Source organism: Myotis daubentonii, chromosome 2, assembly GCF_963259705.1.
Source record: "Myotis daubentonii chromosome 2, mMyoDau2.1, whole genome shotgun sequence".
Lineage (NCBI taxonomy): Eukaryota > Metazoa > Chordata > Mammalia > Chiroptera > Vespertilionidae > Myotis > Myotis daubentonii.
In genome coordinates, this window is record NC_081841.1 from 19,301,345 (window position 1) to 19,326,893 (window position 25,549).

The 25,549-nt window shown below is 37.8% G+C and overlaps 1 protein-coding gene across 1 annotated transcript in view; it reads right to left on the reverse strand.

Moving 5' to 3' along the window:
• CFAP54 (cilia and flagella associated protein 54) overlaps positions 1 to 25,549 on the reverse strand; it is a 252,763-nt gene that overhangs the window by 167,981 nt on the left and 59,233 nt on the right. The window contains exons 20-23 of the mRNA XM_059681924.1: positions 14,936 to 15,112; positions 10,997 to 11,089; positions 10,553 to 10,738; positions 3,213 to 3,349 (exon numbers count right to left, since the gene is read on the reverse strand). Coding sequence (XP_059537907.1) covers positions 3,213 to 3,349; positions 10,553 to 10,738; positions 10,997 to 11,089; positions 14,936 to 15,112 — 593 coding nt within the window. The remainder of the gene's footprint in view (positions 1 to 3,212; positions 3,350 to 10,552; positions 10,739 to 10,996; positions 11,090 to 14,935; positions 15,113 to 25,549) is intronic.

A 25,549-nucleotide genomic window follows, 5' to 3' on the forward strand; every position in this document is an offset into this window, starting at 1 on the left:
ATTCCTAATTATTTTTCTAAGTTGCAGTCAACCATTGGCAAAACTGGGAACTCTACAATCATCCTTCTTTGTTTGCAATATTCCCTCCCTTACCCTTTAGTCTTATTTGGTAGCAAACCCTCCCTTCTAAGATTCTAAGTTTCAGGTTCATCTACTCTCCATACACCCTATTCCTATAAAACAAGAAAGAGTCTAGCATCAGTAATTCACCCCTGATGAATGTCTGTTTTATCACTAGGTTAAACTCTAAAATTATCTTTGCCAGGAGAATTTTAGTTCTCCTACTCTCTTTGTCCTCATGCTAACCATCAGAACCTTGACATATGCAGTAAGTCCAGGCTATCACCTCCTCCTGGCTCCCTCTCATTCTCTGCCCAGCTCAGACTCTGATAGTCATGTCAATAGTGGCTTCTGTAGCACTTTAGATTCTGCACCTCGTATTTTATGCAATAATCAATTTGCCTGCCCTTGTATAGATGTCACTGTCCAATTTTTCTATTGTTTATTCTCATTCATTCTTTTTTTTTCATTCAAACTATCATTTTCTGAACACTTACGATGTATAAGACACTATTCTAGGATCTGGGATATAAGGATGAATCAAAAGTGGCCCTTCAACACAAGGAACTGGGCTCTACTACAATTCATGTTATGTGACAGCAACTGAGTCATTAGTGCCTCTCATCAACACTTTTAGTTGTCCTGATGTCACCTTATTCACGTTCCCCACAACAAATGTTCTAAACCCCCTGTTGTCCATTCCATGTGCTCCTATGTCCTTCTGGCTCTAGCATAGTATCATCATCATCTGCATCTTCTTGTATCTTCAGTCTCTCCCTCTCTACTGACTCCCTTCTTTCTACCTTCCAAAATCCTTTCCTTAAGCCTGCCCTCCCTCTCAAGCTTCTTCCCACTTTCTTCTCCTCTTTACCACCAAAATTCACATGAGTAGTCTGCCTGCTACAATTCTCCATTTTCATTTATTCCTCAGTCAATTGCAAAAGTTTTCTGTCCCATCATAGCACAAAAATCACTATCTTAAACTCCACAATGGCCTCCTAATTGCCAACTCTAAAAGCCTCTTCTTAGCCTTAACTGGTTTGGCTCAGTGAACAGAGCGTCAGCCTGCAGACTGAAGGGTCCCAGTTCAATTTCAGTCAAGGGCACTTGCCCAGGTTGCTGGCTTGATCCCCAGTAGGGGGCTGCTGGCTTGATCCCCAGTAGGGGGCTGCTGGCTTGATCCCCAGTAGGGGGCATGCAGAAAGCAGCCAACCAATGATTCTCTCTCATCATTGATGTTTCTATTTCTCTCTCCTTCTTCCTTCCTCTCTGAAATCAATAAAAATATCTTTAAAAAATAAATAAATAAAAGTTTTTTCTTAGTTTACATCCTACCCTGTCTCTCTGTAGTGTTCTATTATGCAGCTGCTCTACTTGACCTTGCACTTAGCATTCAGTACTGCTGGCGTGTTCCTCCATGGTGATGCTCTCACTGCCCTTGGCAGTATACTTCACCAAACTTTCACCTCCTGGTCTGCTTTTTTCCAATAGCCTCCCTTGGTGCCATTTCTGCTTCTGTCTCTTAAATGTGTGCACACCCAGGGTGAAAATTCCAGCTCTCTATTTTTCAGCTAAATAGTCATCCTCTGTCAAAATTTCTAAATCTTCAGCTCTAGCCCTGACCTCTCTCCTTAGATGTCAGCACTAAATATCCAACTACCTACCTGATATCTCATATCTACAAAGATGTCCTGCTAGAAAACTAAACTCAAAATATTTTAAATCATATTCATTATCTTCGTCCAAAAACTTGTTCTACCTGTCCTATCATACTCCCTTAGTAAATGTAATAGGCCTCCCAGTCAGGTAACCTTGGAAATCCCAGTCAACTTTCACTCCTTTCTCTCTCTCTTATCCTTACAAGTGACATAAGATATTCTCTTCCTCCTCTAAAAATAATTCTCAAATCCATCCTGCATAGCACCTAGGACATAGTAAATGCTAAGTCTACATTTTTTAATTAAATGTAATTATATCTAGATCTGAATAAGGATCATCAATGTCTTCACTCAACCAGAATTTGCATTTTAAGCTCGTTATCTTTGATTCAGAAGTGAAGGGTTTTGTCTTCTTATTAAAGAAATTTCAGGCATTAACAAGCAGGTGAAGGGGAATGTTGTTTTTCAAACTTGTTGAGACAGCCTGAAATCATACCAATCCTCGTTTCTTAAGCTTCTCTTAAATTTATTTTCTTTTTTAAAAAATATATTTTATCTATTTCAGAGAGGAAGGGAGAGGGAGAGAGAGACAGAAACATCAATGATGAGAGAGAATCATTGGTCAGGTGTCTCCTGCAGACCCGTACTGGGGATTGAGCCCACAACCCGGTCATGTGCCCTGACTAGGTCTTGAACCGAGACCTCCTGGTTCATAGGTCAATGATGCTCAACCACTGAGCCATGCTGGCTAGGCAAACTTTGTTCTTTTAAGAAGAAGAAAAAAAAGGCTGTAAAGCAAAGTATGGCCTGTGGCTTTATATGTGGCTTCTACTGGCCTATTTGCAGTTGCTGGTGGTCTAATTCTGAGAGCTCTTCAAGCAAAGAAAAGCATTTATACCCTAACCGTCTCCACCCATCAGACTCAAACCTTAACCTGAATTTGACCTTTCTCTGTTATAAAAATTCCCGCCCTAGCTGGTTTGGCTCAGTGGATAGAGCGTAGGTCTGCAGACTGAAGGGTCCCAGGTTTGATTCCGATAAAGGGAACATCCCTGGGCTTCAGGCTCAATCCCCAGTAGGGGGCGTGCAGGAGGCAGCCAATCAATAATTCTCTCTCATCATTGATGCTTCTATCTCTCTCTCCCTTCATCTCTGAAATCAATAAAAATATATTTTTTAAAAATTCTTAATGCTATTTGTGCTTTATAGTATAATTGACATTACCTTGGTTAGTGTTTGGTATTTTTTTACATAACTTTCATTAACTTATATTCAGAATGCATCGATATGCCTGCAGTGTTTTTTCTGATTCTAACAAAGAAGTTTCTAACAAGGACTCAAGACCTTGAAATGTATATACTCATTAAAAACTGATCAGGAAGTTTTACATGGGCTATCTTAACATGAAATTAAAAATAAATTAATTCTAGGCTTCACACTCAACATTTAATTTCAAAAGGCAAATTAATATTTCAAAGGAGTATTTCTAATTACCTTCTCTGTGTAATAGTCATCATACTGCTTAAACAAACCACAGGTTGTTCATTGTGAGGTGGTGAAGTGACAAAATAATCCCAGACTGGTGAGAAAACTTTCTTAGCCAATTCATAGTTACCAATCTGATAGGCAACCTACAATAGAAAGCGCATTATCTTATGCAATATTTTTATTTTTGAAAAGTACATTTTAAACAAGAGTTCTGCTAGGGTCCTATAACGTACTCATTTCATATACAGTCATTCACATTTGCGGCTCTGGTCTGCAGTGCCACAGTAAGGTAATGATGGCCATCGGCAAGGGAGACGGACACATTTTGAAATCTCTTTTATTTCTGAATTGCATGGAAATTTGAAACTCTGTAAGGATGTTTCAAATTCTCATAAGCAAAACAAAGCTCAGATCTGAGCCAAATTAATTTCATTTCCATCTATCTCAGCAGCACACTCCATTTATTATAAACACTGTTATAATGAACAATCTGTTCCAAGAGAAACAATCAGATTTCCCAAACCCAAAATATGAAATATACTTCATTCATTTCTGCTTCTGACTGACACTTTCGGAATTTTTGTACAACAAAGGGTTCACAGCTGAAAAGAGTGAAGAATAAAACAGAGATGCTTCCAAGAAGCCATGATATATTTTAAATTTAACACATTCAACTTCAGGCAAAATAACTGCTTTTACTCATATAACCGAAACATTCAGAAGAAAAAAGTCATCAACTTACCCATTTCTTTTGGTAGAATATATTTCTTTAAAGATATTTCTAAATATCATTCTATTTTTTATGTATAGCAATATGAAATCTCACCACAAGTTATATGCTGCTTCAAGTTCTTAATGGAAGCAGATAAAATATAAAGTATACAAGTAAATTCATTGAATTAAGTATGTAAATGACATGTTGCTAGGTCATATTCCACTCCAGGGAATAATTTACAGATCTAGAACTTTTTAAATCTGCCAGGTCAACATTCAAAATCAACCAACCAATAAACTTTTACGAAGTTTCTACTGTGTGCTAAGCACCATAAAAATAGATTCTTCAAAGCTGAAAATGCTCTCATATTCCATGAAACTGTAATCAAGTTATAGACATAAAACACATGAAATCACAGAAAAATTACAAATGATAACATAATAGTTGTGGAGGCTTAGAAAAGAAGAAATAAAGACTTCAAGGAGAAGGCAGGGCTTGAGTTGACCCCTACGAAGAGATAAGGTTCAGCTGAGCATAGCTTAGGCAGAATCTAAATAAGGTCCATTAATGGAAATCACCATAGCGCAGTTAGGAGAGAATGGAAAGGCAGGCCAGAATTTGGAGAAGAGTGGGCAATACGATTGGACAGGTAAAGTGGGACATGGTGTCAGAAGGTCTTGAAAATAAGGTAGAAATATTTAAAGATGTCATGCATTATTGTATTGACTCCTCACCCCAGCTCTATTAAGTAAGCTCTATTACCATCTACGTATTTCAGATGAGGACAATGGGGCATTGAATAGTTGAATAATTTGTACAGAGCCTGACACTCAGTAAAAACAGTGGAGCAGAGACTTGAAGTGGAAACTGAGTCACTTTTCTGGGCTGCATTGTTCACAATAAGGATTTGGACTAAGTGGTCACTAAAACACCATCTAATTCTAAAATTTCCATGGGAAATAGTAACAGATGATGTATAATGGGGTTGGTGAAACTGTAATTGAATGTCCTTTCCTTTTGAAAAATCATGTTATTTATTCAATTAGTGAACACTGTGAAACAAGAAAAGATACTTTGATAAAACTATGGTTTATACAATAACCAGTCTTTGTGGGTTAGCAGAGGAGGGCGAGGATATGAGCTTGTTCAAAGATGGTTAACTGGTAGTGATGTGCTGAACAGATGATAGAGGGGATGAAGTTAAAATGAAAAGGCAGCACTAAAGACTGATGTAATTATGAAGTATAGTATAAACTTTGATACATGACCTTCACCTGGCTTCCAGAACACCACACTCTTGATTTTCTTTTCACTACAAAGGCCACATTCCTTTTCAGTTGCCTGTACAAGATCCTCCTCCTCTTTCCCCCAATCCCTTTATATTGGCAACTCAAGGCTTCAGTCTTTGAACCTCTTCTCTTTTCTGTCTGCACTTATTGTCTTGGTGATATCATCCAGCTCCATGGTTTGGGCCCATGACTACTCTCAAATCCCTCTCCTGCCCAAACCTCTGTCTCTCCTAAACTCTAGATTCATATATCTAACTACTCAACAATATCCAACTACTCTCTGAATATCCAATAAGTCTGATAAGAAATATCTAATAATATCTAATATCTTACCTCAACATGCCCTGAGCTGAATTTCGGATCTTCCCTGCCTCTATCTACACCATCCACGGCCTTCCTCAACTCAGTTCATGTCAACTATATCCTTGCAGTTGGTCAGCTAAATATCTTAGAGTCATGTTTCAGTTTTCTCTTTATATTCGTTCCATCAGAAATTCTTGTTAACTCCTCCCTCAAAACATATCCAGAATCTGACCACTTCTCATCACATCATCTACTATCACTCTGGCCAAGCCACCTTCATCTCTCATTGGATTATAGGAATAGAGAGGTCTCTCTGCTTCCACCCTTACCCTCTTATGGTCTATTTCCAGTATAGCAGTCAGTGTGAGCCTTTGAAAATATAAGTCACATTATATCATGCCACTACTCAAAACCCTCCATTCCACTCAAAGTAAGAGCCAAAGTTCTTAAAATGGCCTAAAAGTCTTTTCATGATCTACTCCCCTACCCACCCATTCAGTTTTACTTCTCTGACCGATCCTTTACTCTCCGTGGGTCCCTCTACTCTAGCCATATTGGCCCCCTGGCTATTCATAAAACATACCAGGTGCACTTCTGGATATCTTAGGGCTTTTGCTCTAGCTCCTTCTGCAGAATGCTCTTCTTCCAAGAGTCCTTCCCACACCTCTTTCAAGTCTCTGCTCAAACCTCACTTTCTAAGTGAGGTCTTCCCTGAGCACTTTATTCAACACTGTAATCAACCTTACATTCCCCCACTTCACATTTCCATTTCCTTTTACCATATTCCACTTTATATTTCCTTAGAACTACCTATTTCCTCTGATAGAAGGACCCAGCAATCGGTTTAACTAGCATTCCTGATCACTGATTCATGCTCAAGTTTTAAATAACTAGCCTGGAGCAATGCTGGCACAGAGTAAGCACTCAGTAACAAGGTGTTAAATGAATTGAATAATGTGTTGAATGCATCCTTTTCCACAGAAGAGGATACCCAGAGGTTGCACTGTACTATAATACAGTTGACTGGCCCAGAGTGAGTGCCTGACCTAAGCTGAGTGTTTTATAGCCCCCACTTCAAAATAAGATGGACCCCAACCCTAATTTTGGTTCTGAGGTTAAGGCTGATGACCTGGACACACTTGGAGATTTGAGAGAAAATTTATTACTCACACAAGATTCCCAAGGAGAGTTTGGCAGGCACACACAGGTCTGGGCTGGCTTGGACAAAGCAGAAGAAATGGGTTGGCCCTTGATTAGTGGCTGGGCAGCAGGAATAAGGAAAGTTCCTGCCACCTGGAAGGTTTAAATTTCCTGCTGGCACCAAAGATAAGGTAGGCCCACAGACCTCCCTATCATCCTGCCTTACTGTGTGGCCAAAGGAAAAAGGAGGGGTAAGGTTTAAGACCAAGTCGGTGGTCAAACATCAAAAAAAGAGGTCAGATTCTTTATTATATTAGGCAAGTCAAAGTCTCTCTCCCAGGAATTTGGAATTAAGATTAAGAGGCAGCTCTGTTTACAGCTAAATTTGAGGGATATATAAACATTAATGATGTGCTATTTTTCCTCCAAAGATAGAGAGGTAAAGAAATTAAACCTTTAGAGAAAGAAAAATAAAGCATATTTAGAGGGAACCAAAGGTATGAAACTTAGAGCTCTGCAGCCTTCCCATGGTGTATTCCCCATGCCAGGCTGGCTCCCCTACTTACGAAGTCTTAACTGAAACCATAAGTCAAAATTATCTAAACAAGGGTTGTTATATGTTTCAAAGGAAGAAGAAATGACATCTAGCATAGAACCTGACACAAAACAGACAGTGAATAAATAATTCATCAATAAGCAAATAGGTATAAAACGAGTAGTCATATTTAGAGGATAAGAGGGAAAAGTTGAAATTTCTTAAAGAACGTAAAAGTGGTGTTAACTATCTTTTTTACCTGATAGCTTTTTCTTTTATTATTTGAATAGTCATAGGCAAAACTCTATTAATCAAATAATATCAATGACTTCATATATGAAGTGAAAAAAAATGTATGAACTTTATTTCCCCTTAGTCTGACACCATTGTGTTTACTGACAAAGCATTCATGTCCCAGCATCAAATTCTCCTGCCAACGCTGATCATCAAGACCCTCTGAACACCACCAAACCCAGGCAGAGAAAAGATGGGAGAGATGTAGGCTCTAGAATAACTGGACACATGTTAGACACCGAACACAAGACTTCCTTGGAACCTGGCAGAGCAATAAAAATGCATGAGCTGGTTCAAGTGTCAGGCTTACCATCTGCTATCCAAGTAACCCTGGGTAAATGAACCTCCCTGAGACACCTTTTCTGGAATTAACTGGGGCCGGCAGAGGAAGAATCAAATTAATCTCAGGCTCCTCAACTATAAAATGAAAGTGATAATACCCCCTCATAGAGTAATTATAATAAAGGGAATAATGCATTTTTAAATGCTTGTCACACAATAGTTTTTTATATTCCACGTTTCCTTTGTTCAGCTAGCCATTGTACCCACTCACTATTGGATTTAATAGTTTAATAATCCTGCAGTATATGGCATTTTGTATATATCCATTTTACAGATAGAGAAATAGAGACCAAGAAATTTGTTTAAAATTCTGCTCACAGATTTCTAATTTTCTATATTTTATATCACATTATCTAGCCATTCCCAACTTAAAGTGGAAGAATAAAAATAAATGAGGCTTTAAAAAGAGGGAAATTAGAAAATATCCACAGAAAATATATCATTCATATAGATTCCTCAAAACAATTTTTCAAATAGCCTGAATTAAGGGAATACCTACTAAAGATTCACCTGAATTTATTAATGTCTAAAGAATAATGTTGAGCAAAAGTGCAACCTAAAATCGCAAGCCCAAGTTAATAATAGGCAGTAAGTGAAATATCTCCATAACTTACTATAAGTTTATAATATTTTTTAAAGAACAGAACTATCCTGAAATTAAAAACCACTCTCATGAAAATAAATTACAATTCCAAGAGAAAGGTCTATTTTCTTGCTAGAACCTTTAAACTATTGTAAATAAGGAGATTTACTAAATGAGAAAATTTTGCTTTAGCCACTTAATATTATGAGGCAGAATGCTCATAAACTGTCATAAACTAACTGAAGTACTGCAAATATGGTATCAATAAAGACACACAGGTCACTGCTTTATGACATTTCTCATTATCCCGGCAGTATAGCTGAGACTTCGTTTTATTAATTTTCAATGAAAGTTCTGCCAAGTGAATCCCAAAGAAGAGTCAAACCACTCCCTGGAGAAAAACTAGGCCTTGAAAAAATATTCTATTCCTCTTTTTGAAATAACTCCATCACTGCAAATTAGGAAATATATCAGATCCCAAAGAAATCAAAACATCAGAAAACTATGAGCCAATATGATGTGCTAAACCAATGCTAGACAAATCCTAGCAACTCTCTCAATTTGATTTTCTTTGAAAAACGATCATATAAAAAGCCACTAAAATATTCGCTTATAATACTAATCAACTAGTAAGAGAAAAAAACAGCACAATAGAAATGTAATAAAATTTAGAATAGCCATTATCTCTATAGTCAATAATAGGTTTAAAATTAGATGCTTGAGACTTAGGTCAATGAGTCACACTCTTCTTAGCATCCTTTTCACTGGTGACATGCTTTAAGTCAGGTAACCATTTCAGCAAAAATGTTAATTCATGAATATATCCACAACTAAAAACAACAATAATATTTATTAAGTGCCTACTGTGTGACAAATGCTCTGGTTAAACATCTGACATGAATAGCTCCACTTAATACTCATATTCGCTTTAGGAGGTAGCTACTATTATCATTCCAACTTCACAGATGAAGGTTATTTGTCCACTATCACGTGGCTAGTGCGAGAAGCTTGAATTTAAACTCAGGTCTGCCTGTCCCTATTAACTCAGAAATTTCACTTCTATAAATCTATCCTAAGAAAGTAATCATGAATACAGCAAAGGTTTATATAAAAAGATGTGCATCACAGCTTTGCTTATAACAGCAAAGGACTGGAAGGCCTTTAAATTTGTCCAACAATGAAAAATTATTAAACAAGCCACGATCTAGCTAAACAAAAGATAATACCATGCAGTTGTTAAAAATTATGTTTTAAAAGAATAACTTAATGGAATGGGAAAATGTCAGTTATATATTACAATGAAAATATCAGAATATACAATAATATGATTAAAATTACATAGACATAATTCATATGTATGTGTGTATGTGCATGTATAACACCCATATATACACACACAGATGAAAGTATATCTCCTGTTCTCTCCACATTGGCACTACTGACATCTTGGACTGGATACTTCTTTTTTTATATATATTTTATTGATTTTTTACAGAGAGGAAGGGAGGGGGACAGAGAGTTAGAGACATAGTGTGCCCGCAAAAAAGGTGCATGCCCTTGACTGGAACCGAACCTGGAACCCTTCAGTCCGCAGGCCGACGCTCTATCCACTGAGCCAAACCAGTCAGGGCTTGGACTGGATAATGCTTTGTTACTGGGGCCGAGTGCTGTCCTTTACATTGTAGAATGCTTACCAGTATCCCTGGCCTCTATCCACTAGATAACAATAGCACCCCTCTAAATTCTAACAACCCAAAATGTTTCCAGACACTGCAAATGGCCCCTGGGGGCCAAAATTGCCCCAGGTTAGGAACTGCTTCTCTGGATGACAGAACAACAGATAACAATTGTTTTTTCTTTTTTCATTTCAGTATTTTCCAAAATTTCTAAAATCAATGTGTGTGTGTGTGTGTATATGTATATATATATACATTCATTCCAGGAAAAACTGTTATTATAAAAAGCAAACTCGTAAGAGAAGGAATTATTCCTGCTTTATGAGATTAAATTGCAATAATGGAAAACATGTATTACAGGAGCTTTAGAATATCTGCTGTGATTTTTTCCCCCCATCAGAAATTACTTAATAACTGCTCAATGGAAAAACACGTAAAGAACAAAAATGTGAGCAGAAATCTCTTGTACCTGCGTCAGGAACATCCGAGCAGTAACAGCAGAAAGAGGTGGATAAATCAGAATTGGTTTAGTTGTCTCCCCAACAGCATTACCGACAAGCTGCCCGTTAGAAGAATAAGCAGCAATTGCAAAGACATATTTTTCATTGGTTTCCAAACCTTTCACTTCAAAAATGCTTTTACCATCCGCTGGTATCTATTAACAAAAACATTCCAAGTTATGTATGAAAATTAAAGTAATGTAAATTTAAGTATATAGTTAAGTAAACCTTATATATAAAAAAACCTTTTCATTTACTGTTAGATTTTAGTCAGACTCAAGTTGAAATTAGAGAAATTCACTGAAATGATAATGACTTCATAAAGGAAAAAACTGTCATTAAATGAGATGTTTGGTAAGATTTCTTGACAATTAGATGTGTTTTTTTTTGTTTTTATTTTTCATTTGACATACCGCCTCTCCTGAGTTTGGGAGACGATTATTATTTAGTCTCACTTTTCCATGGCTCCCTTCTGCTTTGCAGCCCAAAATGCAGTACCACGACACCTGCCGAGGAGAGAGACAAGCCCAGTATCTATAGTCTGTTTAACAAGGCGTTCAATTTCCTTTACCAGGATGTGGCAAAGACATGAAAATGTAACTATGCAAGTTTTAAAACATGACATCTAGGTTTACAAAAGTACTTAGGTTTAATCTTTTTTAAAAAAGGCAAATATAGGCTAGTTTACCTGGGACAAACAGGATAAAATATTATTCATTATTAATTATTTTAACTACCACTAACTGAGCAGTTCCTACATGCTGAGTATTGCTAGGAAATTTACATATGCTTTCTAATATTCACAACATCACTATAAGTTGGGATTCCTATTGTCATTTTGCTTTACAGAAAATGAAGACACAGAGATGTTTAATAACTGGCCCAAGGTCAGAGAGTGTCAGAGAGTGGCTCCAAAGATGACTTAATCTTGACAGGGAAAAAGACCAACACTGGAATGATTTTCATATTTTATTTAATAATATATGACAAAAAGTAAGTGGAAAAAGAAGCAAGATACTAAACTATAGTATTTAATGTAAAATATAAAAATACATGTTTAAAAAAGCCTGGAAGAAAATGTTCCTAAATTAGAATAGTGGTAGATTTGGGGTAATAAAGTGGTAAGATTATGGGTAATTTCTTTTCTCCAGTGCATGCATTTTCTGATATCCTTTTGATAATTCTTAAATATAGGTATAAACCAGGGGTCCTCAAACTATGGCCCGTGGGCCACATGCAAATATAAATATTGTATTTGTTCCCGTTTTGGTTTTTTACTTCAAAATAAGATATGTGCAGTGTGCATAGGAGTTTGTTCATAGTTTAGTGTTTTTTTTAAACTATAGTCCGGCCCTCCAACGGTCTGAGGGACAGTGAACTGGCCCCCTGTTTAAAAAGTTTGAGGACCCCTGGTATAAACCAAAAATAAAATGCACATTCTACTAAAACAACCAAACAAAAACTTGATTAAATGCCTAGACAATGGCCCTTCTGCCAAAATGTCAAAATAATGGAAATCCTTTATTGTAATGAACTATTCTCACTATAAGGAAAGGGAGCAAGTTGATACGTAGGGATCAGCATTATTAGGAGCCATACTGACCAGGGGTTAAGAACAGAGGAATTGTCATCATTGTGGAATTCCCTTTTCCCCATAGATTCCACCACACAACATCTCAACTCCTAAATTACAAGGAAACTGGATGACAAGCGAAATGTAAACTTCTCTAAGGGGCAAAGGCTTCTCATAGCTTAGTCTGCTATCTCTTCTTCTGGGTCAACAGAAAACCCTAATTGTGTCTTGTCTGTTCAAGTAGTTCTCAACTCAGACTATGCAGCAGAATCACTTTTTAAAATACGCTTTGTACAGAATCAATCATTTAAAAAAATTACATACACCCAAGCCTGCATGGCCTCAGTGAATAAGAATTTCTGGTGCAGGTGGCCAAACTTCGTGTTTCAAAAAAAATTTTCTCAAGTGATTAAGGAGCCGTATACAAAGGCAGGAGAACTCTAAGGACAGAGAGTCCTGAAGGAATTTGGAAGCTGGAGGTTGGGAAAAGAAATCAGACGAATCTCACACAAAAATGAGAAACTAACTTTCCTTGACCGCCCATGCAAAAAAAAGGAACCATTTTTCGTAAAGAGAAAAAAAAAAGAAAGTTTATGCTTATGATTTAGACTGTTATTGCTCTAAGCTAAGCTCTATTTATCAACCAGAATTTGAAGGGTAAAATTCTCTCTAAAAGCATATTTACAAGGAGGCTTTATATTTTGTTCCACAGATGAAAACATCTTAGTTTATGTAATTACTTATAAGAAGCAATGTGTGATTAGAATCTACATAAGAGTAATGACACCATAAACAAATCATCACTAACTTCAGAAGTAAACATGCATAAATAGCATCAGCACTTTCAACTACTAAGACAGATTTTAATGAAACAAATACCTTAACAGTGATTTTGATCAAACAAAAGATGGCTGAATGCTCAAACCAGAAAATGTATTTAAGCCCACAGCACCATCTAGTGCTGCTCAGTAGGAAGCAGACGGTAATTTCCTAGAGTATATAACTCTGCTAATGTATTACATACATAAACTTAATATAATGTGGCCCGGCCAGCGTGGCTCAACATTTGAGTGTTGACCTATGAACCAGGAGGTCACAGTTTGATTCCCGGTCAGGGCACATACCTAGGTTGCAGGGTCGATCCCCAATGTGGGGCGTGCAGGAGGCAGCCGATCAATGATTCTCTCTCATCAATGATGCTTCTATCGCTATCACCCTCTTCCTTCCTCTCTCAAATCAATAAAATATATATTTTTTTAAAACAAAAAATAACTTAATATAAAGTGCTAAGTCCAACAACTACAAGTCAAATATGGGACTCATGTCTTCCTATTTCTAAGCATTATGAAATAAAATAGTCACTAATTTAAAATGCATAAAAAATAAGATTTTGGTATAATAAACCAAAACATTTGAAAAACAACAACTAAATCTCTTGGTAAATCATCCAGTCTTAGTTCTGCACTAAATTTCTAAAATCAGTGACTCCCTATTCTTTCAACATATCCAGAAAAATCCAAAGTTGAACCTTAAAATGGCTAGCAATTGGAATAATGCATTTATTATAGAGCAGTTAGACATAAGACAAATGATACTTCTATTCCCCCAATTATAAGGCATTGGGAAGATGGTATTATTTCTCACTGATGTCCATCTATCATCAGTCTAAAACTCCTCAAAGACTCACTAGACCATGTTTTATTTGTGTTTATTTTTATACCTCAATTACCTTACACTGCTAAATAGATGATAGATACTCAATGCTCATTGGACAACATTTATGAAAAAATAAAAATTAAATCATGTAATCATGGTTACATTATTAATTGCTTTTAGAAAACTTTACTACATATATTTAATAAGATATGAGGGGAAAAGTTAATATACCAAGGACATTATATAATACTTCATTTAATTTTCACAGTAAACATATTTTATAAATGAAAGCACAACAAAACATAAAACACCTAAGGAAATATAATCAGATTTCCTAGAGAGTCCTAATGCTAGCAGGTGGAGCTGAAATTTTTAAACTTGCATCTGACTTTAAAGCCCATGCCCTTCCCACTGTATCAAGTCCATGTAATCTCAAGTGGAAGTCCTAAAAGAATCAAAGACACAACTTTAATCTTTATAACATCAAAGAGCATGTTGTTGATCATCTAAAGAGGAAAAGGTAATATTTAAAATATAAATTAGGTAGAACCAAATGTTTGTGAGGAAACTAAAATCTCAAGTTACAGTAACATGTAGGCTGAGTTCCAAGGCATTGAGGATGGAAAAAAGAGCACATTCTTCAATAAATACATAAAAATGTGTGACTTATAATATAGCTGGAATTGTCATTTGTGTGTCTGTATTAAAAGCATCCCCATTTACTTGGAAGAACTTTGGAAAGAACCACTAAATTCACCATCCCCAAATTCATCTCCATCATTGACTCTGAGAATAACATCTACCCTCTTCAAGTGTCACACTAGAATGTCAGCATATGACTCTGTCATGGTGATGAAGATACTTACAAATGCTTCTCTACTGTTTCTCTTTATTATATATATGGGTACAGCAGGACTATAAAGAGCATAAAGGGAAACAGCATAAAAAGGAAAAGATCATGAAGAAACTAAGTATAATTACTACATTAGAATATTAATCCCAGTGTTCAGTGCTTATAAATAAGACTAGTCAGGCCCTAAAAGCAATAAAAGTATCAATCATTGTAGTCATAAAAGTACTTATGTTGCATTGCCTGAAGTAAAGATAATAGTGGACAACATACCTTAACATCTGAAATAAATGGAGCAGGTTTCAACATCACAGAACAATGAGTTCGGGATAGCAGGATAGGTGGAGGAGGGATTCTGCTTTTCTTTTCTTTTGAACTTTCCATATTTTTCCGATACGAATATTGAGCATTTTGTTCTACTTCAACCTTCTCAATTAAAGAATATGCTTCCTATAATAAGGTGTGAAAACAGAAAAATATATTTCAAGAGCTTTAATTTCACTTATATTTGTAGTAATATTAAACAACACTATCTACACTAATAAAAGAGAAACATGCAAATTAACCATCATGCGGCCACTCCTCTACACCCACAAGCCACGCCCACCAACCAATCAGGAGTGAGTATGCAAATTTACCCAACTAAGATGGTGGCTGCCACAGAGTTGGAGTGAGCAGGAGGCTTGGGTTACCCCTGGTGGTGGAGGAAGCCAAGCTTCCCGCCTTCCCTGGCCCACCCTGACCTCCCCTCAAGGAGGCACTGGAAAAAAAAAAAAGGAGAGTCTGGAGCTTGGGTCACCGGGGGGTGTGGCCAACCTGAAAACGGCCATCAGCCCCTCACCCAGGCTGGCCAGGCACCCCAGCGACACCCCCCACCCTGAAGGGGGTGTGGCCAGCCTGAAAATGGCCCTCAGCCCCTCACCCAGTCTGGCCACACCCCCATGGGGTGAGGGTCCCTGCTGGGGGGCTTGGCCAGGCTGAAAACAGCCATCAGCCCCTCACCCAGGCTGGCCAGGCACCCCAGTGGGGACCCCCACCTTGAAGGGGGTGTGGCCAGCCTGAAAACGGCCCTCAGCCCCTCACCCAGGCTGGCCAGGGACCCCAGCAGGACCCCCACCCTGATCCGGGACACCCTTCAGGGCAAACCAGCTGGCCTCCACCCATGCACCAGGCCTCTATCCTATATAATAAAGGGTAATATGCAAATTGACCCTAACAGCGACTGAGAATCACCGGTCACTATGATGCTCAATGCAGGAGCTGCCCCCTGATGGTCAGTGTGCTCCCACAGGGGGAGCTCTGCTCAGCCACAAGCCAGGCTGCCAGCTGCCAGCAGAGTGTTGGTAGTGGGAGCCTCTCCCACCTCCTCAGCAGCGCTAAGGATGTCCGACTGCAGCTTAGGCCTGCTCCCCGCTTGCAAGTGGACATCCCCCAAGGGCTTCCAGGCTGCCAGAGGGATGTTTGACTGCCAGGGGGAGCGGGCCTAAGCCAGCAGGTGGACATCCCTCAAGGGGTCCCAGACTGTGAGAGGGCATAGGCCGGGCTTAGGGAACCCCCTAAGTGCACAAATTTTTGTGCACCGGGCCTCTAGTCTTGTTATATATAGTTCTTCAAGTCTTGATGGTATACATATTTCAAGCACTGAATGATTTTGCAGAAATTTTAAAAATAGCTACTAAATAAAGCTAAGTAAAAAAAATAGTTATTAAGGCAGTAGTGTCATATATATGTCTAATTTGTTTATCATTATTATTATATATTAATATAAGACATTTCATTTTTTAATCAAATCCTCTGAATATCTATCATCATATTTCATTGTCCTTAAAAAGTTCATAATGCAATCATCTACATTTATACTAGTGAACTGTACACCTACTCTTAATGCAACTTGAAATGTAACTCTCAAGCAATGAGACTATTAGTATATGTGGTTTTCAAATGAATATTATTGAGAGTTTCTTCCTATTAGCAAGAAGAAATAAAGCAGTTAAAAACACTTATTCTGTATACCTGAAGGAAAGGCAATCAAAAGAAAGAAAACATGGGAACCAGAAGACCTAAATGATATTCAAAATAAGACTAAATATATCATCAATAATAATACATGTAAATGGGTTAAAATCCTCTTTTAAATTAAATTAAAAGCCAAAAGCACTCTAATTGAGCTCCAAAACAAAAACCTATGTAAACATTCAAATTCAATGTATGATAGAGAAGAAATAGCCTTTCCAACAGATAGTACTGGGACAATTAGACATCTACATGGACCCCTACATCACACCAAATACAAATATTAATTCAAAATTAGTTACAGATCCAAGTGTGACAGCCAAAATATTCTTAGAAGAAAATGGAGTAAATCTTCATGACCTAGGATTAAGATTTCATCAAAAATTAAAAGCTTCAAATGATAACATCAAAAAAGTGAAAAGACAATTGACAGAGACAAAATATTTACAAATCTTACATCTGCTAAGAGGCCTGCATTTAGTATATATAAAGAACTGTTATAAATTCATATAAAACAACAAACAACCCCACTAAAAATGGACAAAGCGTTTGAACCAACATTTCTGAATCATGAAGAAATAGAAAATATGAACAGACCAATAACAAGTAAGAAAATGATCAGTAATCAAAAAACCTCCCACTAAAGAAAAACACAGGACCGGATGGTTTCACTAGTGAATTCTACCAAAAATGTAAAGAATAATTAATGCCAATCCTTCTCAAACTCTTCCAAAACTTGATGAGAAGGGATATTTCCAAAATGACTTTACAAGGTCAGCATTACCCTGGTACCAAAGCCAGAAAAGGATAATACAAGAAAATTACAGACCAATATTCCTGATGAACATAGGTGGAAAAATCCTTAACAAAACATTAGCAAACCATATTTAACAGTATATTGAAAGACTCATACACAGTGATTAAGCAGGATTTACTCCTAGGATTCAAGGATGGGTGAATATAAATATGATTCAAATCAATAAATGCAATATGCCACATTAACAAAATGAAAAAAAAATATGATCATTTCAGTAGAGCCCAAACAGAATTTGACAAAATTCAGCATCCTGTTATAATAAAACTTCTCAACAAATTGCATACAAAAGAACATACCTCAACATAATAAAGGCCATATATGACAAACCCCACAGCTAACATCATAACAATGGTGAAAGATAGAAAGTGTTCCCTTTAAGATCAGGCATATGACAAGGGCACACACTCTTATCACGCCTATTCAACATGGTACTGGATATCTTAGCCACAGCAATCAGAAAAGAAAATGAAATAAAAAACACCCAAATCATAAAGGAAGAAGGAAAATTGGGGGGAAGGGGAATGCTGGTCAATGATACAAACATTCAGTTATAAAATGAAATAAGTTTTAAAGATCTAACGTACAGCATGGTGACTATAGTTCATAATGCTGCATTGAGTACTTGAAATTTAGGAAATTTCAAGTACTCAAGAATAGATTTTAAGAGTTCTCACACACACAATAAAAGCAACCATGTGAGGTGATAAATGTGTTAATTAGCCTGATTAGCCTGTAATATGGTAATCATTTCACAATAAATATATCAAATAATCACAATGTACATTCTAAATATATTAAAATCTCATTTGTCAATTATACCTCAATAAAGCTGGGGTGGGAGGCAAAGCTCAATAAACTCAGAAAGCTCTTTCTTTAAGCATGAGAAAAAACAGTAATTTTAGACAACAGAGAAAATCATGGCAATCGTGAAGCACTGAAATAGCACCCAGGAGGAGACACAATGCCACTATCCCTTTTTATTCTGAAAGTTCTAGCAAATTCAACAAACACCTCAGAAAGAAAACCCGGAGGATGAGGAGACAAAATGTCCACCAAATGTCAAACGCGTTTCTCTCAGATACAAACACCCGTGCTGTTTCCCCTACAGAAGACACGATGAGTTTAAAGCTTTCATTTGGAAAGCTGGACTCAAGCTCAAAAGAAAGGCTAAGGCTGGAGAGAGGATCTGGGAGTCATAAACATCAGAGTGATATTTAAAGCTAAGTGGGTAAACCCATTCCCTGTGGGAGTGCAGACTATAAAACTATAGCATCATGCTTTTTCCTTAAAATAATGAAGGTTGGCCTAAACTGAGGTCAGAATTAACTTCTCATTTTTATTTCTATTAGAAATGGTGGACTTAAGGTCTAAAATAATTTGTCGTGATTAAAATGTATCTCTAGTAATTCATGGTGTTTTAATTCCACTTATTCCGTGCCAGAAGACCTTGAACATTTTCCTGCACTTACAGTTCAGGAGCCTTAGCCTTCTGCACAGGACAACCGTTCCTTCTTGCGAGAAGGGTGATATATGATAACTATGCTTCCAGAGCCTACGTGCCAGAGACCATACTTGTTTACAAGCAAAAGCTACTTGTTTAAAATATATTTCTATTGATATCAGAGAGGAATGGAGAGGGGGAGAGAGAAAGAAACATCAATGATGAGAGAGAATCATTGATCAGTTGTCTCCTGCACACCCGCCCCAGGAATTAAGCCTGCAACCCAGGCATGTGCCGGGACCAGGAATCAAACTGTGACCTCCTGGTTCATAGTTTGATGCTCAGCCACTGAGCCACGCTGGCCAGACAAAAGCTAATTTACGTACACATGGTACTTGGTGTAACTGTTGAATCACAGAATGAATGAATCAGTCAATCATTCAAGGAGATAAGATGGCATCTGTTACCTTCCATTATCACCACTTTTTCATTCATTCAATCAAACTGGGGGGAGGAGGGGAGGAGATGAAGAAAATGGATGAAAAAATGGTAAAGGCCAGAAGCAGAAGGGACTGTGTCATAAAAGACTGTGAGAGAGTCAAGTTCCAGTTCAACCCAGAGGACCCAACCAGCACAGGGCTGGACAGAGGCTCAGTTCCCCATCCACCTTCTGCCACAGACCACAGGCCCCCCTTGGCCCCTGAGAAGGCAGATGTGCCCACAGAGCCAGGCTCCCTGGAAAGGCAACAATAGGTGGAAGCTTGATAAGAAAGAGGCCAGAGTTGAACAAGGTAAGTAGGTTCCCCAGGTAACTGTGGGAAAATTTTGAGAGAAGTTCCTAGTTGAACAGAAGGGAAATAAAATCTATTATATTTTGGCCCTGGCCAAGTGGCTCAGTTGGTTGGGGCATTGTCCCGTATACCAAAGGTGGTGGGTTCAATTCCCAGGCAGGGCACATACCTCAGTTGAAGGTTTGATCCCTGGCCTGAGGTGCTTACAGGAGGCAACCGATCAATGTATCTCACATATTGATATTTCTCTCTCCCTCTCCCTTCCTCTCTGAAAATCAATAAAAACATATCCTCAGGTGAGAACTTTAAAAAAATCTATTACATTTTGAAGATTAAATTTTAATGTGCCTTCATTCGCATCACAGGCTGTGGAGACTATGATTATTCAGGTTGCAAAAGAATAAGTAAAATCAGCCTAAGGAAACTTAGGCAACATAAGGAAAGGGGAGCAATGCCTTGAAAGTCTGGAGACATTTCCTTCCTCTGGATTATGTCTGGAGTCTGAAAATATACCAGCACCACTGGCTCACTGGCCCTGATATTAACACAGACTGCCTTTGACTCCATCTCAATTGACTGGTCAACTGCTCTGGGCTTTCTACATTAATTCCCAAAATTTGCCTCAGCAGTTCATGCTCAGCTGAACCAGCTGGAAACGAGCATCTTCTGACTTGACACTAGCAGCGTCTCCCTGCATAACCATGAACCCAACTGAGATCTTTTTAAACTTCCTGCCCTGGGCCATCACACAGACATTTCTCAGACTTGGCTGTTGATCAGTATCATCTATGAAGTTTATTTAAAAATTAAGATAGTCTGTCCCTACTCTAAACCCACTTAATAAAAATCACCGGCGGTGCAGCTTGACCATGTATTGTTAACAAATGCCAAAGATAATTCTGAAGGGAAGCAGGGACTGGGGACCACTGATTTAGATGAGTAAATAAGCCCCCTGTCCTTCCTCTCAGCCTCTAGGCTCTTAAACTTTCAGTTGCCTAGCTCATCAATGGCTCCTCCATACTGGTTACGGGGCAAACTCCTCCAAAGCCCTTTTTATTCTGATTACAACTATACTTTCCAGTCTTTTTCCCCCCTGTACTCTTTTTTCCTCCCATAGCTACCACCCTGTCCAACCTAACCTCCAAAACCATAAAAGAAAAGAAAAATCACTCACTTCCAGATAATTCTATATTCTTTTGTGCCTCTAATATGTCTTTGCTCCTGTATTTTCCTCTTTCTGGAGGGTCTTACACCCTCTTCTGTGTTTCAAGACCCACTCACACATCTTCTCTGTTGACTTCTTTCAAGATAAGTCCCATGCATTTAGGTACTCATTCCCTTCATTTCACACAATCTTTATGTTAGTAAGTATTATGCAATAAGGCACCTGTAGACATGACTGTCCATACTCTCTAAATAATGAGTGTCTTGGTGGCAAGGACAGTGCTTTATTTATCTCTTTAGGTTTAATAAATGTGTTCTGAATGAAAGATGTATGAAATTATGAAGAGGAGGATAATCTGCATTCTAAGAAATCATGTTTAAAATATTCTGATTAAGTCTTGATCAATTTTAACTTTATTATCCCTCATTCATAATCCCATGACGTGATTTGAAGTAGGTTAATAAAAATATTGAAGTGTTAATAAAAATATCACAGTTTAATTGAAAGGTGATGGAAGAAAAATCTAAAACAAAGTCCTTGATTTAGGTAAATCAGAACAATTATATATACATATATATATATGTGTGTGTGTGTGTGTGTGTGTGTGTGTATATATATATATATATATATATATATAAAAGAGGGAATATGCAAATTAGGCTGGGACACTATAATGGTCACAACCAGCTCCGGAGGAGGGGCCTGGTGCAGGCCCAGAGCCTGAGAAAACAACAGACAGGGCAGCCCACACCCAGCCCCGGAGCCGAAGAGAACAACTCACAGGGGGGCTGGCCCCCAGCCCCAGCCCTGCAGCCACTGCGCTGGGCTGCTGTGGCCAGGGCGGAGACACAAACCCTCAGTGGGGCGGGGTTGATTCTGACCAAGGGCATGTACCTAGGTTGCAGGCTCCTCCCTGGCCGGGGCCCAGGTCAGGGCTCATGCAGGAGGCAACCAATCGAAGTCTGCCTCTCACATTGATGTTTCTGTCTTTCCCTTTCTCTTCCAAGCTCTCTAAAAATCAATGGGAAAATATCCTCATGTGAGGATTGAAAAAAAGAAAGAAAGAAATGTCATATCCTATGAAAGAGACATCTTAAAAATGCCTAAAGGAAGTTGTCATTTTTTTGTAGTGAAGGGACTGGAGTCCGTGTTGATGAAAACACCTTGGCAGCTGTGGCAGCCGGCAGTGGCAACAGCAGCAGGGTGATGGGGGCGGTACATTCCCCTAATCAGCCAGTTGTCTCCTGCAGAGGGAGGCCAGACTGTGGCTTAGGCCCGCTCCCCGTGCTCCCGGACTGTGAGATGGGGCAGGCTGGGCTGAGGGACGCCACCCCCCAAGTGCACAAATTTCGTTCACCAGGCCTCTAGTATAGTATAATAGGACTCAAAGTAAACCCTACTGATAGTTAGAAATTAACATCCTAATTTAGTGAACCAAATAATTAAGCTGATAATAAGGTTCCACTTATGAGAAAGTGACTAGGGACTTTTTAAAGGGGGTTTCTCAGATAGAAAGGAGGAAATATCATCAGAGACAAAGTCCCAAAAAATCAAGGAAGAACAATTCCCATGAAACTAGCTGTACTCAGTTGTGAAAGTGTTATCAACGTGGACATGAATATGGCCTATAACAGCAATGATCTAGAACACCAAAGTATTGCAGCTCCGAAATATAGACAATTCCCTAATCAGAGGTCAAGAGGAAATGGGTTTTCCATGACATGGCAAATAATGGAAAATAACTATATCCTCACTGCCTAGCACAGTGTCTACCAAATCAGAGGGCTTACTAAGTTTGAAAGAAGAAATGAATCTTTCCCTATCACAGGAAAAGAATCAGCCACAGAACCTCAATGGAGAGAAGCTCCTACACCCATTCACAAAGGAAGTAAGTCCTGAGTGTTTTTTTAATGGGGGTTTGTGCTGCAATGTGCCCCAAAATAATACTACTGAAGTCCAAAATATTGTTGGCTGAATGAAGTCTCTCTGCCTATAGTTTCCACCACAGAAACTGAGATCTGCCTCTTTTCAGAAGTTATTCAATGTTTATGAGGACAGGTTGACAAATATATTTGATGATGGCTTAACACCCACACTGCAGCAAAACACTTGTAGGAAGATATAGAGCAATCTTCAAGGACATGATTAAGACATATGGAAACAACTATCAAAAGACTGCAATGATAAAGTGCCATATTTACTAGCTGCCTAGTAGATCTGAGGTATAGTCTGGGTTCTTAACACTGTTATGTATATTTCAGAAGGAGATGAAAAGTACATTAAGTCATATCTAAGAATACTGGTAAGAAATATTGCTTAGAATAAAATATATAATTTATAGCATAGATATAAGAGAAAACACAGAAAAATGTGTAATTTGATAGAGAAAAATATGCTTAAAGCACCAAAAATAATTCTGATGTGACAAAACAGGACCTTCCAGAGTGCTTGAGGTGGGAGTAGTAATAATAATAATAATGTTGGCTAACAATATTGACTGCTTACGCTGTGCCAAATACTAAGCATTAAATGTGCATCATTTCATTTAATTTTCCTAGAACTCTCACATTTTATAGCTGAAGAAACTGAAACTTAAGAGAACTTAAGTAAACTTGATTTAAGTCATACAGCTAGTCTGTGGTAGAATCAAAACTCTAATCTAAGACCCTTATACTCCTAAGCATTATACTATATTGTCTTCATCAGAAAGGCAACCTAATGAACTTGCCTGTACAACACCCTTAAAATGTTTTTAAAAGGGGGGTAACCTTATATGTAAAAATGCTTAAATCTCTGTCAGTAGTTTCAAGCCTGGAGGTCAAAACATGATCTCATGGGAGGGCTCAGAATCATAAAAGGTTTGCTCTTTATGAGGAAGACATCAGCATGGAGCAATTTAAAAAAGCTGAGAAAATCTCTGGAAAAAAAATTAGCTCATCTATGTTCTTCCCTCCCCCCCCCCAAAAAAAACAAATAGAATTCATTTGACTAAAATGCTATAAAATAAGAAAAACAATTACGTTCAGTAATCCAATTACTGCTATCATAGTTAACAGAGTGGTAGTTAGAGGACCTCAAGATACAAATTTAGGGAATATTAAAGGCAGGAGTTATTAGAACTTCTAGTGGCTTCTTCATTAGTTCTGGTTTCAAAATAGGACCATAAAATTAGATTTCGTGTCAATTATAAAAATAAATATGCTAACTCACAATGTTCCTTTTCTTAAAGTTGAAGCATTATTACTAGAATTTGGAACTGCTAAGATCATCTCAACTATCTATTTGTTTAGGTTCCAAAGAATAATATTAGGAGAAAATTAGATGCATCATTTGGGTTTTTTGTTTGTTTGTTTTTCAACAGAAACAACAGGAAAACCAGGCTAGGATCAAAGCAGGCCCACAAAGATAGGAGGGTTAATAGAACAAAACTATAATTGTCTGACCAGGGCACACGCATTAGAATGAATGAACACCAACTAGTTTTAATCATTTTATCCCTCTGTTCAAGACTCAAATTCCAAAAAGGGAGCAACAAATCTGCCAAGCTTGCATCACTAGTCCTCATTGGGGCCAGAAGAGGAGAAAGCCCCTGAAAAGTTCCACCTGATTACATCTATGGGAGGAAGAAATTCCTCAAAAGGTGATGTTCAGCTGAACAAAAAACAACAGTGAACAACCCTGCCCTGGTAACATTTAGCACATGGATAGAGAACTAGTTCTGCCTCTTCCCAATGAGAAATCCCATCTGCAAAGATTCTGAATGCTCAGTGGGTGGACTCCAAGGGCAATGATGATAAGCCACACAATGATAGCTCTATTTGATCAGAAGTAAAAGATCAAGGATATCTCGTGATTCTAGTGGCAATAAATTAAAATAAATCTGAAGTATAATGTGTAAAAAGCCAATGTAAACTCCCAGAAGTCAAATAATCAAGACAGGAAAATGGGGAAAATAAATACCCCATAATCAAGAAAAAAATTCATCTCATTTGGAAAGCTAACAGTGAACTAGGAAGGTTTATCCCTCATTCATGGCAACAAGTTTGTCCACCTTTAATTGATTTGTAATAAAACAGACACCTGATGCGATCATCCAGCTCCACAAAGTCACAATACTTTTGAAAAACTAAAACAGAGTATGAATTATTTAAGAGTTCTGAAAAGATCCGGGCTTTTCAAACCATTTTATATCAGGTGACACATCAGTTACTGATTTGGGGATACCTTAATTACAAGATCATAATAATGTAAAACATTCTGTGATATGCCCCAGCACAATATAATTGCCAAGGGAAAGAAATTTATTTGTATGTTTTAAGGAAAGAAAGTTTGGCAATAATTTGAGCCAATATCATTGTACCCTGAGGACTGATCATTAAGCTTTAACACTTGAATTAAAAAAAAATACCACTGAGGAGCAGAGGTAGCTGCCGAAGATTTCAGGACTTCTAAATAAATATTCAATGCTTGTTAGTTGGTGAAAATCCTTAAGGAGGATGACTCATAAAAAGTAAGGTCTCGAAATGCATGTTATGAATCTATCCTCAAAGGGCATTATGTTTATAATTTTTCTTAATTAAAATAGTTTCACTTCAGAAATAGAAGGAGGAGGAGATTTGAAGATGGCAGTGTGGGTAAATACCAGTACTCACCGCCTCCC